Source organism: Oryzias latipes, chromosome 6, assembly GCF_053564925.1.
Source record: "Oryzias latipes strain Hd-rR chromosome 6, Olatipes_Hd-rR_3.1".
Lineage (NCBI taxonomy): Eukaryota > Metazoa > Chordata > Actinopteri > Beloniformes > Adrianichthyidae > Oryzias > Oryzias latipes.
In genome coordinates this window covers 23,236,871-23,251,615 of record NC_136242.1, presented here as the reverse complement: position 1 = coordinate 23,251,615, position 14,745 = coordinate 23,236,871, and the positions used below count along the sequence as shown (strand labels likewise).

General features: G+C 38.1%; 1 protein-coding gene across 2 annotated transcripts; it reads right to left on the bottom strand.

Moving 5' to 3' along the window:
- Window positions 1–1,092: 1,092 nt before the first annotated feature.
- On the bottom strand, window positions 1,093–7,672 carry neto2b (neuropilin (NRP) and tolloid (TLL)-like 2b). 2 transcript variants are annotated; one of them, XM_004069682.4, is made up of 12 exons: window positions 7,331–7,672; window positions 6,269–6,325; window positions 5,945–6,097; window positions 5,072–5,320; window positions 4,869–4,916; window positions 4,657–4,784; window positions 3,329–3,430; window positions 2,980–3,106; window positions 2,603–2,716; window positions 2,054–2,184; window positions 1,891–1,983; window positions 1,093–1,811 (listed from the first exon to the last, which is right to left on the bottom strand). In XM_004069682.4, the coding sequence occupies exons 1-12, from the start codon at window positions 7,338–7,340 to the stop codon at window positions 1,383–1,385; spliced, it is 1,641 nt and encodes a 546-aa protein (XP_004069730.1). In that variant the 5' UTR covers window positions 7,341–7,672; the 3' UTR covers window positions 1,093–1,382. The 2 variants fall into 2 exon arrangements, with proteins under 2 accessions (XP_004069730.1, XP_011474531.1); XM_011476229.3 differs by lacking the exons at window positions 6,269–6,325; window positions 7,331–7,672 and having other exon boundaries at window positions 5,959–6,081.
- Window positions 7,673–14,745: the final 7,073 nt, after the last annotated feature.

Here is a 14,745-nt window from a genome sequence, read left to right as displayed (position 1 = left end):
ATCTAAAAAAATATAAGTGTAAAATTACATTTTAGTATTTTTTTTTCATTTTAAAAGGCCGTTTGAAAAAGAGCATACTTGTGATCTAGAAAATGTAATGGGCAGGCCCTGCTCCGCGTCATTCTGATGCATCCACTTGCAGACAAACAGATAAACAGTGAGTCTTTATTTTCCTCATCTGAGCTGACATCTGGCCCAAAACTGTACGGCTAGATAGCTCCAATATTGCTAGCCAATTTTGTTGCCTCTGTAATGTTAGGTTAGGGGTTTCAGGGGATCTAAGCTAGCAGGAGAGACTGTAAACAAAGAAATGATGGAAAATCAGCAGAAGCTTACTTCGGCACCATCGGTCCCACTCACAACTAAGAGGTGAATTTCTGATGAACTCCTGCCGCTCTGTGGAAAAGATTCCAATTTTGGCTAAAACAGCATTATAACAATTAAAAGACCACTGGGAATGTTTTCAAAATAAATGAAAATATAGTTGGAGTGAAACTTACAGGATCCACTCACAGCAAATTACCGGTAGCTTTGTTTTGAATATTACTGGAACAAACATTTGCTGTGATCCATAGCAATGGAATGAAGTCATTCAAAATGATTCCAGCCCTGTTCATGTTTTCACCTGTGAGGGTGCATAGTTGCTCCATTAATTATCAGCCTGGTGAATTTACTGAATATAATAAATGAACCATGGAGGTTTGCTGACTGAACCCCAAGGCGGATTGAAATGTGGTGACTGCTCCAACAGCAAAAAACCCATCTCCATGTGGGAATAACATTCACTGTGCAGCCACTAATTCTAATGTGTGAATCGGGTTTTGGTGCTTCTCAATTCTCCTTTCTTTTAAATATTGCTTTTTATACCAACTATACCTGTAGAAAACAGGTTAAAGATTGATGTTTATTTCTCCAAAAAGAAAATGAAACAAAGCTTGTATTGTTTTATTTGAGGTGAGCTGTGCTTGTTTAAATAAAGAAGTCATGCCTTAAATCCCCATGGAAATCAGGTTAAAGAGTCAAACTCCGATGAAAATACCTGCAATATAAAAATGTGGTTAAGTAAGGACTTCCCCCAAACCAAACCAAGGGTGATGAATGACTTTTTGTTTTTATTATTTACAAGAAACAAAGACTAAAATGTAATATTTTCACCAAAATCACACTGTCAATATCATGCATTTTTAACAAAATTCCAGCAAAGTTTAGCAAAACAGTTTTTCACAAAATCAGAATGATAGAATGTTCTACACTTTTTTCACTCAAGAGCATTCACCAGTTTCACAGGTAAACGTGTCACATTTTTGGCCTTATTAAAAAAAGCAAACGAAAAAGGCAAATCTTTGGGAATCCTCTGTCTTTGTTGTGTCAACCTTTTTTTTTTAAAGGTCCATCGACAGAGATCTTTGCTGAGCTCTCTTGTATCTGCCTCTTTGACTTCCTGCTCTTCGCACATACAAATGGTAATTTCCCTCCTCCTCATCATCATCTTCTTCTTCCACCACTTTATCCCGCTGCCACACTACTTGATCCCCAACCCCAGGATGATTCTGTATTTGGCTTTGCTTCACGCTGGGCCAGCTTTTCTTCAGTAAGCTGCTGTTGTAGTCTCTCAAGGCTGCCTGGCAGTCCACCCTGAAGGGGGGGATCTCCATGGATCCCCCTCCTAAATACAGACCATGAGTAGCTTTAATGGAGTTAAGGGACCCCTGCGAGCCGCAGTGGTGTTCATGAACACAGCGGGATCCCGATGATGATCTCCTGAGCGCCTGGAGCTCTGTTGGCATCTCCCTAAGCTCCCCAGATGTTTCCTAAAAAGAACAAAACTGGAATATGAATGACATTTCAAAACAATGTGAAAAAAATGGATACCAAAGTGTTCAAGTCGACCTTGTCTCTGAGAGTGAAGAGCTCATAGTGCAGCGGGTCGAACATCTTTGGGAGGTCAGCGTGTTGAAACAGCTTGTTCTTTCGAACCATCACCTTCAACATATGACTGTAAATTAGCAAATAAAATAAGCGTCCATGACTTTAAACTCTGGATCAGCTTTACCTTTTTTCGGGGCTGCTTTACTTGCACCATGATGGAGAAAATGAGGAGCAACAGCACCACCCCCGTGGACACACAGATTATTGTTGCCTGTGTTTTTGTTATATGTAAAAAGACGCCTCTGGTCTTTTTCTCTGAAAGAAATAAATGAATGTTTTCACGATTTTTGCTACATCACAATTTTTAGTTGACACTTTCTTTTGAAGTTCATGCGTACATTTGCCAGAGAGACGTCAGAACCTTTAAATAATCCTTGAACACTGACAGACAACAACTCATCCACCAATAAACCTAAACTGAACTCAATTTTGTGTCTGGAAAGGTTTTGTATATACTTCCTAAAACAATGCTTTTGTTGAGTCACAATGAGTGATTATTTTGTTTCAGTAAAAACTGTTTAGTACATTTGCTTCCACAAATCCCAAAGGAGGGCCAGTGTGGAACTTAAATGCAAAAAAACATAAATTCACAGCATAAAACACAACCTATTAAAAAACAGCAGCCAAGATGATCGAAGAGCAGTTTTTAAGCAGTGATTTAACACCAACTTACCGACGCAATTGCTTTCATCCCATGGGAAGACACAGTTTTGCATGCCGTTGCACACCAGAGAGTTGTTGATGCACATGTTACTGTGGCAAAAGAATGTGTTGCCCATACAAGGTGCTGAAACAGAACACATGGATAGAGTATCTGATGGAAAGTATGCAGAGAAGCAGATAAAGAAAAAACTTTAATTTATGTGACAAGGAGAAATTCTCTGACATTTTTTGGGGGGTTGATCATTTTTGAAACTTTTTAGCACTCCTGACATTTTAAATTTCATATTTAATTTACTTGCTATATTTGTTACCTCTGCTGAAAACCTAATAAAATATGTAAAAGTATTTAGGAAAAGAAGTAAAGATTGAAATGGATGATGAACTCACGGTCATAGAAGATAGTGAAGAGCATCCGGAAGCGGCTAAGACGGCTGGTCTCGTCCGCCCACATTCTCACTACTCCAAAACTGGTGTCCAGCATGACATCATTAGCAACAGTACTACAAAACTTGGCCTGAAAAAAACCACACACCTTTTTCTTTGACACTTGTGCATGTGTGGTCTTTTTGAGGTCAGGGTCTGTAGGACATATGCTGTTTGTTAGTAATGTGTTAAAAATTTGGAATTAAAAGTGTGCAGGTATGGCACAGAAGGAAAGAGTTGTGTTGGAAAGTGAGAGGGTGTGTGTGGGGAGGGGGGGGGTCATAACACAGTCTGCATGAAGATGGCGTATCACCTTTAGGTCCTCAATGGCACTGCTGCCATCATAAATTGCCACAAAGTTCTTCTTGCATTCGTTTGAGTTTTCCATCTGGTATTCCAAGAATCTCAGGTAAATCTGAGGTCAAAAGAGATACTGTGAGCTTTTCACGGAGTGCGAGTTTATCTTTGTTCAAACACAAACAGTTACATGCACAATTGGATTAATGCAGAGTGTGAGGCTCTGGAGCCACAAATAGCTCTTTTACCCATCCATTGTGGCTCTGTGGTTAAAGAAAAATGAGAATGTTTTTAATTTGAAAGAAGGACTACATTTTATTCAACTCATCCACAGTTGAAGCATGAGGTCACTCATGGCGAGGCTCCTGACTATAGTAGCTGTTAAGGCTCCAACATCCATCAAGCCATGCAGCTTTGTAGTTTAAGTCATGCTAAAATATTTTGACAGATTTTGGAGCGCCGTGTACCACAGAAAATCAATTGGAGATCAGTAAACACAACCAGTTTGCACATAAAGGTACTCCAAATTATAGGGCACTATAATTCAATTCAATTTTATTTATATAGATAATTAACTTATCTAACTCTACAACTACATGTTTAAATAGTCCAGCAGATGGGCTTCATCCAGATGAGTGGGGGGACGGCTGGGGGCGCGAGACGAGCCAGAGGCAGGATCCACAACATATACAGTCAGTATAGGATCACTTAGTTAGTTCTGATTTATGAATTTCTGGCTGAGATGAACAAACAATGGTAAAAACAAATGTGCCTTTTTTTCACTGCTGACATTACACTACCTATTAAGTAATTTGCTGCATTGCGATGATTCCATTTGGTACAGGGTGTCTTTTTTTTTTAAACGTCTGTCAAGTCATTCATATTTTAAAAACAAAGGCTACTTTCACATTATGTCTATGTTTTATTCATGCCAAAAAAACACCCCAGCTCATTTGTATTTATCATAATAGTCACAATGACACAAATACATGTCAGAGCCTCAGAGGGCGAAGAAAGACTTTGTGGCTGCTATTGGGATGTAGTTGGAAACTGACCTAAGTGGTTCTTTAAGTGTTAATGGTTGGAATAAAAGGATTTTCTGATCCATAAACTCATTGTCTGGTTTTAATATTTTTACAAAGATGGCCGACATTTGTTTAGATAAAAAAGTAGAATGCAAAGTTAGTTGCAAAAAAGTATCCCAAAGTAGGATTATTTGTTATCATTATCTTCCCATCTCTTCTCATCTATCATTAATATTTAATCAAATTCTCCATCATGGGATCTATTAAAGCTCTATCTAGGTATTTAGTAAGAACATGTTGGACATATCTCAAGCTGTACCCTAGTCTTTGCTGGGGCTCGTATAGTCCATATGCAGTCCACTGCCTGGTCTGGGTTCAGCTTGTTTTCTTCTTCCACTTGAGTGGACCGAATCAGGCCGTCAAGCCCCGTCACCTCAAACTGACAATCTGTGCCACAACATAAGTAAGCTGTTAAGACAATATTCGGCATTTTTATTTATAACCCATAAAGGGCAGAAGACACTGAAATACCTGGAATAGGGTTTAACAGTCCTCCCACATGGAGATGAAATTCTGGGTCTTTTTCAGGGGGAATCACAAAGACACACGTGGGACAGAGACAATAATATGTTATGTCAGGAAGAAATTTTAACCACAGATTTTATGAAAGAACTCCACTGTAAAAGCCATGCCATAAAGTGATAAGTACACCTTGTTGTGCACTTTCAACTCACCTGCAGTAAACTTGTACTGGACATAGAAGCCACTCCCCTCCAGCTCGTCGTCACTGTAGAAGCGGATCCACATGAAGCGTCCACTGGAGAAGATGCGACCAGGACTGGCTGAGCCACAGTACCGTTTGATGAGTGGCGAGAAGCTAAAGGGACCGTCCCGAACCTCAATGTGGTCGAAACGACACTCAAATGACGGTTCGATTTGGAAGAGCTTGTTGAACAGCAACTCTATCCTCTGACGGGGCAGAGCTGTGGGAAGAGAGTCAGAGAAACCCTGTTACCACAGAGGAGATTCTGGGCAGAAACTAGGTAATATTCATAAATTGTACACATAGGCATAAAAAAATATATATACAAGAAAAGAAAGTTTTTTGACTGTCTAAAACTTTAGAGTTGCTCTTCCAGCCACAAATATTGATACTCAGAGTGTCTAAAAGCAAATAAGAGTTGGTTTGCATCTGTAATAGCTGTTTAAAATAAATACCACACTCCATCTGTACATCTGTCCCCTCCTTAATCACATGCCGGCAAAGCCCAACCACCGTGATCTCGATACGTTAAGTTACAGATAAAGCATTTTTAATCCAACCTCAAATTTCAAGAGCAGAATTCACTCACACAACCTTGGAAATCTGGAAAGAAGAAAATGCATTCTGCCTTTAAGAGATTAAATGCATGTGGGCCTGGATGCTGTCTGTCGTGCAACTCAAGAGAAATGACATGACAAAGGCGTTGATGATTGCACACAGAAACATGTAATCTTAAAAAAAATACAGGTGGTACACCTGTATTTACGTGCAAAAAATACGTGCAAAAAATGGGGAAAAAGTCAGTTTTTGTAAGAGCAAGGCTTGTGTGTCTGTTATAGGTTACCTTCTAGTACATACAGGCACTCATTGTTTGGAGGGTAGGTATTTGGGTAGTTTGGGGAGTTGAAGTTGCCGCCATCTGCTTTTCGAACCCAGGTTCCACAGTGGCGAGGATTCTGTGGTTGATCAGTCAACTTCTCCCCCTTTGATCCTCCATCTGCATGCAGCACGACAGCCATGACCCGTGAGAACGTGTCATTGAACACAAAAATACTTCTGACATTTATTATAAAAGCAAAATTGTGTGAATTCCCTCATTTTAAATAGTATGTGTGAAGATTTAGAACGTTTTTTAAGGAAAAAAAAAAGTTTTGGGACTTCTTTTTACCTTTGATCTTTTGTGCAAAAGAAAATCCCTCCTCAATCAACAGGAGGAATATGCAAGCTGGAAGAAGAGAAGACAAGGAATGAGGAAAAATGTTAACATAGTTTGTTGGCCCGTTTTATTGAAGGTTACAACAGCTGTGTAAGGAATTACACAGCCTAGAAGAACGTATTAATTTTTTTAAATTCTAAATTATATTTCATCCATCCTTGTAAGTTCATTTTGTGGGTTAATACATCTTTTTGATTAAAATGAGATCAGTTAGTTTCAGTTTTTGTACACATTTCACAACCAGTCCGGTCAAAGTGCCCAGCAGAAAAAACAAATAAGAAAAAATTACAATCATTCCAGGCTAATAAATATACTGTAAAATGTAGTTTATTTAAGTTTGAATTAACAACAGTGATTTAACGTTAAATAAAAGCACTGACAAAGAAACTAAATCAGCCCTTTTAAAAAAAGTTGCATTAAAAATATGTTTTAGAAAAGATTCTGATAAACAGCTTCAAAAATGTTACGAGCACAAAGAGACAAGAGGAAACTTCCAGCAGATTCAGATCAGTTGTGAGGAACAATCTGGCTCTGGGCTCAATGGCCAGTAAAACGAAAAGAAAAAAAAACACTTATAACAACAAATACACTGATGGTCTGCAGACAGTGAACAAAGTTTTGAGAGAGTTATATAAAAAGTGTATCTCTGTATAGTCCAGCTATTACATAAGATAGAAACCTCTGTATGTTTTAAGTGCACGTGACTGTTAAGCATCACTGAAAATACAGTCAAAAATATTAATCATGTTGATGACATGAATAAATGACACAAAAGAGTGAGACAAAAAGACAGAGAAAGTAAGGAAAACAATTTCTTAAAGAGAAATAAAAAATAAATAAATCTAACTTTGGAAGTATTTTGGCCAATAATGGTAAGAAACTCCTAACTTTTTAACCTTATTCCCTGAATGCAAACTATATATGTTGATACCAGACCATGTTCATCGAGCAAAAAGTCTCTATGCCAGCCTGAAGAAAATCAAACAGGAAGTGAAATCAGAGGAACTCACTCACCTGCATGCATCCTTCCAGGTGGATTCTGTTTCTTGAGTTCTGTCTCTGAACTCTCCCAGCAGGCGCACCCCTCACATCCCTCACATCCGTTCCATCCTTCACATTCCAGTCAGTGGTTTGGATTAGCGCGTGCTAAAACTACGGATTTACACAACTCAACTTTCACCTTTCCATCCTAATCTCAGTGGTAAAAATGAAACAGGCTAGACATGCTGCAAAAATGAGCCCATGAACTTTTTCGAGATTCATAAAAGTTTGTCTAATAATTTCTTTTTTTCAGGACAGAAAAAAATGCACGACGCTCTCAAAGATGTGCGTTTGTCAGATCATCCTCCTCGCAAATGAACGGATGATCCTCCTGCAGCTGCTTGCGGTTTTAGGATTGAGCTCAGCTGCGGTACAGTAGATGAGGGAAAAGCTGATTGCACTTCTGTTCTTCATTTCTTACTGAACATTTGAGTCACACTGGGAATTCATTAATAAATAATCTGATTAGCTTTTGATAAAGCATCAAGAAGAAAAACACATCATCCTACATCTCCACAGGCTTAAAAAAAGGCAGAGAAGGTAGTTTCCCTGTGAGCATCCTATGATTTAGGAGCAAAAAGCAGAGACTACCAACATCTCTGTGTCCTCTGTCCTGTTTAAGACACTGATGAGGAGTCAGTTTTATTGAAATCAGATGCTTTGCTAAAAGATGTGGATAAAAATTCTTGAAATTGTCTTTTTCTTCCTTTTACTTTGTTATTTTATTTTGGATGAATGAATGAATATTTTGTTCTCAAAATCACAGAAAATGCTCATTTTGTAATTCATGAAAATCTTCTTTCCGGATGACATTCCATTTTGTGTAAGGAGAAAGTCTTTCATAAATAAATAAAAACATTGTTTTCTATTGTTCAAATGATAATTAGTTGATCTGATTTTTACTCTAAGGAAAGCCTTACTGTAATGTTCATAAGCCTGATTTATATAGTTCATGATCCTTTTTTATTTACTCAGTTTTTAAATTTGAGATCTATTTCTTTTTTCTTTATTTCAAAGTTTTGAAATTAATTCGGCCCTGTGACAGAGGGGCGTCCTGTCCAACAGGAGCCGGACAGGCGCCGCCGGCAGCCCCATGAAGCCTGAAAAGGCTACAATGGGTTAAGAAAATGGATGGATGGTTGAAAGTAATTCTAGCTGGACAAATAATAGATTTGGTGGATTTAAAGAAAAACGGAATTCGTCTACAGTACATCTGCTCATGAGGATGTGTTTTTCTGTTTACTTGAATCTTAATATGGTTCAGGGTTAAAATGCTAATTCAAATGTTTTTGGTTTGTTAGGGGGCAGCACTTTGTTCCTCCCCTTCATCTCATCCTTTTATCTTGACTGTTCCCAGCAGTCTCATTATTAGGTTTCAGTTTAAGTTCTTTTTTCCTACAACTACTTTTGACTGTCAATGGTCTTTCCCATAATCCTCTCTGCTGCCTTCATTTACTTAAATATTCAGTCAAATTCATTGACTGTAAGCTATGTGAAATCTGGACTGAGTGACCACTCCCACTTCGCATTCCAGATAGGAATTGTCCCAACAAGCCAAAATCTTCTACAAAGACTTCTGCAGAGAAATAAACAGCTATTATTCAGAATAACCAACATTCCTCTGCTACCTGTTTTTAATATGTTCTTGTTCATCCACATTTTTTTCTTGATATTTTTTATCTTTATCGCTTGTAATTTATTTTATGTATGAAGTCCCATGAAGCATTGGATGGCAATAATATATCCAATTTCCTCCTTACTCCTGAACTTCTAAAAAACTATATAGTCCAGGACTATCTAATGCTCTGGATTTCAAAAGCAATTCAGACACAATGCTTACTTTTTTTTAAACGTCCAATATGATGTCACTGATTTCCCGAAGAAAAATCATTAAAAGTATAAACATTTTACAAAGACTATTTATGAATCTGTTGTGTTCTGATTATGAAAACTTGGAAGGTTTATAAAGAAATTTACATTTTTTTCATATGAAAAATTGTTTAAAAGCAATGCATTGTGGTCTAGTTTTTCCAATCTAGTAAGCAATAATGAACAGATTTCTGAGAAATTTTCTAGGGGCGGGTTTTTGGAATTGTAGATTCAAACAGCCCTGTAAAATGGCGAACGTACTCTATAGTGCACTGAGTAGTGAGGGAATTTGGACACAACAAGGTTTTCCTGAGCCCGCTTTCAACTGGTAGGAGTGTGACCTACCAACAAACTCACTCCTGATTGGTGAGAGCGGTTGTCATAGAAATGCTGACTCAGATCGACTCGGACCAATAACTGCTTACTGACGTCCTCTAACATTGCGATGTCCATATTGGGGAATTGATGAAAACTGAGTTGAATTCATTTTGCTGGAACTGGAAGTAAGCCCTTTTCTATAGGTGACTTCACACTCACTCACTCCAGTTCTCATATGCAGACAATGCTCTAATTGCAGACAAATTCACAATAATCATTAAATAAAATAATACCTTTATGCACTCCCAAGGGATCACTGCCTCCTGTTTTCAGTGTGTTTTAGAAGAGTTTTTGTCAATGAGTTTTCTCTTCAGGAAACATAGTTACCAGTCTTCTGAGGGTGGACATCAGCAGGTTAACATAGCAACCTCTCAGATCCCGCTATCTTCAGCTAGCCCTTACTGAAAGTTTATTCCATTTAATTTTAATACAAACAGCAGATTATTCTCAGATTAATTCTATTTAATTTGATCAATCTTAAATAAACAATGACAAAGTACAAGATACTTTTTTAAGGTCTTATTTATATAATTTTAAGCCTTGAGGAAAAACGTCTTTTATTGTTAAAAATAGGTTTGAATAAATTACATTTTTTTCAAGATGCTGAAAGGCTGTTTGTCAAAAACATTACATATAATTGTGTAACTGAAAAAGTAATCATCTCTGTAAACAATTCCTTACATAATATCCCAGTTTAGAGCCCAAAGCTACACTTCCACAGCACCAACCGCTGAGCGTCAACACAAGCATCCTATTCTTAGACAGATTTAGACATATCATGAAGCAGGAAAAGCTGAACTCTCTTCTCATCTTGGGCCCATATGATCAGAGATTAGTCGAAGAAAGAAAACCTCATTAAGGAAATGTTGGGAGAAAGAAAACACCATAGTGTAAATCCTTGAACTGTACAGATGTAGACATGTGTGCTGCAAAGCTGCAGGAGGAGCCCACACCCAAATGCAACGTTATAAGAAGATGCAACAACGGAAGAAAGGTAGACAGCTCATCATGTTAGACAGATAGTAAGTGGTGGAAGATCTGTTGGTTACTTCATATTTGAGATTATAGGCTTCTGATTTATCTCTAATACAAATCTTTTGTTTGTGAATTTTACAGTTTTCTTCCCGTCTTATTTACAGTTTACAATTCATTGGGATTGCTAAAGTTAATTCTACATTAACTCCAGTTCATAGTTGTTCTGCTTGTGGAGTTCCCCTTCTATTTAAGCTATCAAGCTATTTAAAATAGCATGTATTATTAATTCAACTTCGACTCATTGTAAGAAATTCATTTTTTTTAACAACTATTTGAACTCTGACATTTAAAATCTGTCCAACGACATGAATCTGGATGTCAGGAAGGTTTGTGTGTCTGTTGATGGAAACAGGACACCATCTGAACCACAACACATCAGCGTTGTTAGAGTCAAACATACTCTTTCTGAACCCTGCTCTTATGTGCCATATGGCCAATCACAAGGAGGGCTCTGAGACAGATGGTAAATGGCAGTGACCCTCACTCAAAGCAGGGTTAAGCCCTGGAGACAACTATAAGATAGGGATAACATGTGACAGCAAGGCTGCTGAAGATAAGAGCAGATGTGTAACTCCAGGCTTAATCGCGTCCCGCAGTCCAGTAATTTCTTAAACTATTGTCATTTTACATGTTATTCGCTCTATGTGTCCCACCTTTCTGATGTTGACAATGGGTTGAGGATACAAATGGAATGCGGATTCGTCTTTGTAAAGTGTGCTGGATGTGTTTTTGTGCTGTCATAGAAAATACTTCTTTTCTGAAATGATATGTCTGTCACAGGTGTATAAATAAACCTGTTAGATTACTCAACATTGATAATGATCTTTCATTTTTGAATTAAAGCCACTATTTCTTCTCAAGTAATACTTTCACGCCAGATGCCTATTTGTATTGCCTATTTATTATTTATGGAGTTAAATATCTCAGTTCAAACTTGGGTACTCTTCCATTTTGCACGTTGTATTTCCCTCAGATTCTATGAAATCTACAATAAAACCTACCACCAATCCATTCTTTTTTAAACCCACTAAATGCCTTTTGGGGTCACAGGGTTGCTGGAGCCAACCCCGCTTCTGTTGGGCAAAAGTAGAGTACAAGGTCCCTGAACAGGTCGCCAGTCTGTCGCAGATTCACAGATTCACACTCAGATTCACACCAATTTTAGAGACACCAAGTAACCTATGAAGCATGTTTTTGGACTGTGGGAGGAAGCAGGAGTGTCTGCGGAAAGGTTACAAATGGACGAGAAAACATGTAGACTCCACACAGAAAGGTACCAGAAGGGACGGGCCCTGAATCAGGGCCTTTGCACTGTGATGCAAAAGTGCTAACAACTCCCCATGCAGCATGGTTCCTTTCTTTATTTTCCAAACTCCAAAGGCTAGGAACACTGAAAACAAAGCTTCACTAAATGTTTGGGAATGACACCAGACAACCTGAGGATCTCGTCAGGTTCATATGTTAAAAACGTTTGGAAAAAAACACACTTGTCTGCAAAAGTCAGCATTAAGTCAATCTTTTTTATTATAAAATTATAAAATAGAAAATCACTATAAAGTAGCTTCATATATGTGGTCTCCGTCGATTTTACAAGGGAAAGATTCAGACAACTGCTTTATTCATTGGGAAATGATGATCACTGAGCAGGAGAGCAACAAGATGGCTGTGAGTCTGCAGGTCTGAAAGGTTCAGGTGTGTTTGAATACAACAGAAAGCGGGCAAAAGGCTGGCAAAAACAGTATAAACACTATATGTTTTGTTTTTTCCGTTAGGAAATGATTTGTTGGATGAATTCACTTAAGTCAACCTGGATTGCAAATTCACTTTATGGTCAGAGCACGCATCATTCAATACAACACGCATGTGTAAACTCAGGTAACACGGTAAAATAGAGAAAGCCTCACAAAAGGTGCATGTGTACTTTGAAACAGGATTGCTCACAAAACTACAACAGCACAAGCCTCGAGACTTCTACAACCAAATTCTTTGGACCAAATTAACCACTTCTTTTGGGAAAGAAGATTCTATCTGACTGTGACAATTCAATTCTGCTGGATAACCGCTGAATTACAGTAACGGCAGAGTGTGAGGTTTTGTTTTTACATAAGAGACATTCGGTTTAACACAGAAAATGTGGCCAGAGCAGGATTATGCAACACCACGATGATCCAGATAACACAAGCAAGCCTGCATCAGAATGAGTGGCAAAATGTATATTTGAGGTTTTAAAAAGGCCAAGTAGCAGAGTGGAGATTGAAAACAAAGGTTTTCTAAAATGATGTCACATCATCTGTAGTAAAGAAAAAAGTTGGATAGTTGGAGCAGAGACAGTACATGTGTGTAAGCAGATCAGTGTGTCACTCTGTCCTCAAAAATACAACCCATTCCAAGTCTTCAATCCTCCTGACAGCAGCATCTTCTTGGTGTTAAACAAAACCGTCACCCTGACGCTGTCATGAGTTTTAGGGCCATGTTTGACCCCGAGATTCAACACGCTAGAAAAGCACGGAAAAGATTTGCTCCATTGGAAAACAGAAATCTTCTTAGCCCAGCTTGGCTCTGTAGACATGGCACCAAGCCCGGTGGAGGCATGGTTCTACTTCAAGCTTAGCAAATTAATTTATGTTACATCTTTTGTTCTTTTAGTTTTTGCTGTTTGTGGAGATTTTATTCAGACAGCAAAGAGGGTTTAAGATAATTAATAAAATTGTTTATTTTGATAAAAGGTTTATGTCGCATTTCATTCAACAGGTTTTTTTTAGCTGAGTCTGTCCGTGTTTCTCCCAACGAGGTTTATTAAAAAGAAAAAAAAAAAGTGTTTTTTGCACTTTCTGCATTATACTCATTTATCTTCCAAACCCGTTTTGTCTCTTTCGGGGTCACGGAGCTCTTATCCCGGTCACTGGTGGGCAAAGGCAGGGCTCACCCTGGACAGGTCGCCAGTCTGACGCCACAATCACACTCCCAAACACAAATATGGATAATTTTGAGTGACCAATCAACCTATAAAGCATGTTTTTTGGACAGTGGGAGGAAGCTAGAGTCCCCAGAGAAAACCCATGCATGCAAACTCCACATGGAAGGATCCCCCACTGGTGGATCCCCCACCCCAGGCTTTGAACCGGAGCCTTTTTGCTGTGAGGCAAGAGCGCTGACTACGGCGCTGCCGTGCAGATTTAGAGGATTTGATTTTTTTTAAAACTTCTAATCATTTGTTGTTCCTAAAGTGCACTGAACTCTTGAGCTTCTGGGAATCTTAAGTTGAGCTCATAACATGTCATTTCCCTTGAGCTCTCTTTCCCACCCTCCTTCAATCCCGTTTTTAATTTAGTCAACTATCCAAAGCTGCTCTTTGCAATCAAGGCCTAAGCACTTGTAGAAATGCCTTCAGAAAGATGATTAAAGGCCTGACGAGAGACGACAATTTTTATGTCAAGAACAACCAAAGGTGAGATCTTTTTCCCATCGTTGCTTTTCATCATAGAAAGTTGTTTATGTAGAAAAAAATATGATGACATAAATTCTCATCTTTTTCCTTGAAATGTGTTTTTTGTCAGAGTGGCAGAGATCATGAGAAAAAAGATGATATTCCAAATCAGTGGAATATTACTGAATCTGAAATCTTAACCTGCTAGTAACAAAAATAGATACATAAAAATGGTTGACCAGAGTATTAGAGGATTTAGGAAGTGATTGGGACATGGAGAGAGGAGCAAAGAGAGAATAGTGTCGTGCAACCACACTTGGATTATCTACTTTTGACCAGCAGGAATAAGATGCACAGCCACCTCACACAGCCGTTCTTCTCTATAGCAACACATTCTGCTTGCAGTCACAAAGATGGCTGGGGTTTTCTTAGGAAGCAGGAAAAAGACTGCAGAAATCAAAACATTGCATGTATTTATCAGTTTACTCATACTTTGTGTAAGTTTTTGACCCACACTAATTTCATTTGAAAACATCTATTTTCTAAAACAAAAATGTTAAATATTCAGTTTATAAAAGTATTTTGACATGGAATGTTTTTGTTGAACAAGTGGTCCAAGGTTTTAAAAATGGGTTATGGCACTTTAAATAATTAAATACATAAATAAAAATAGGAAAGA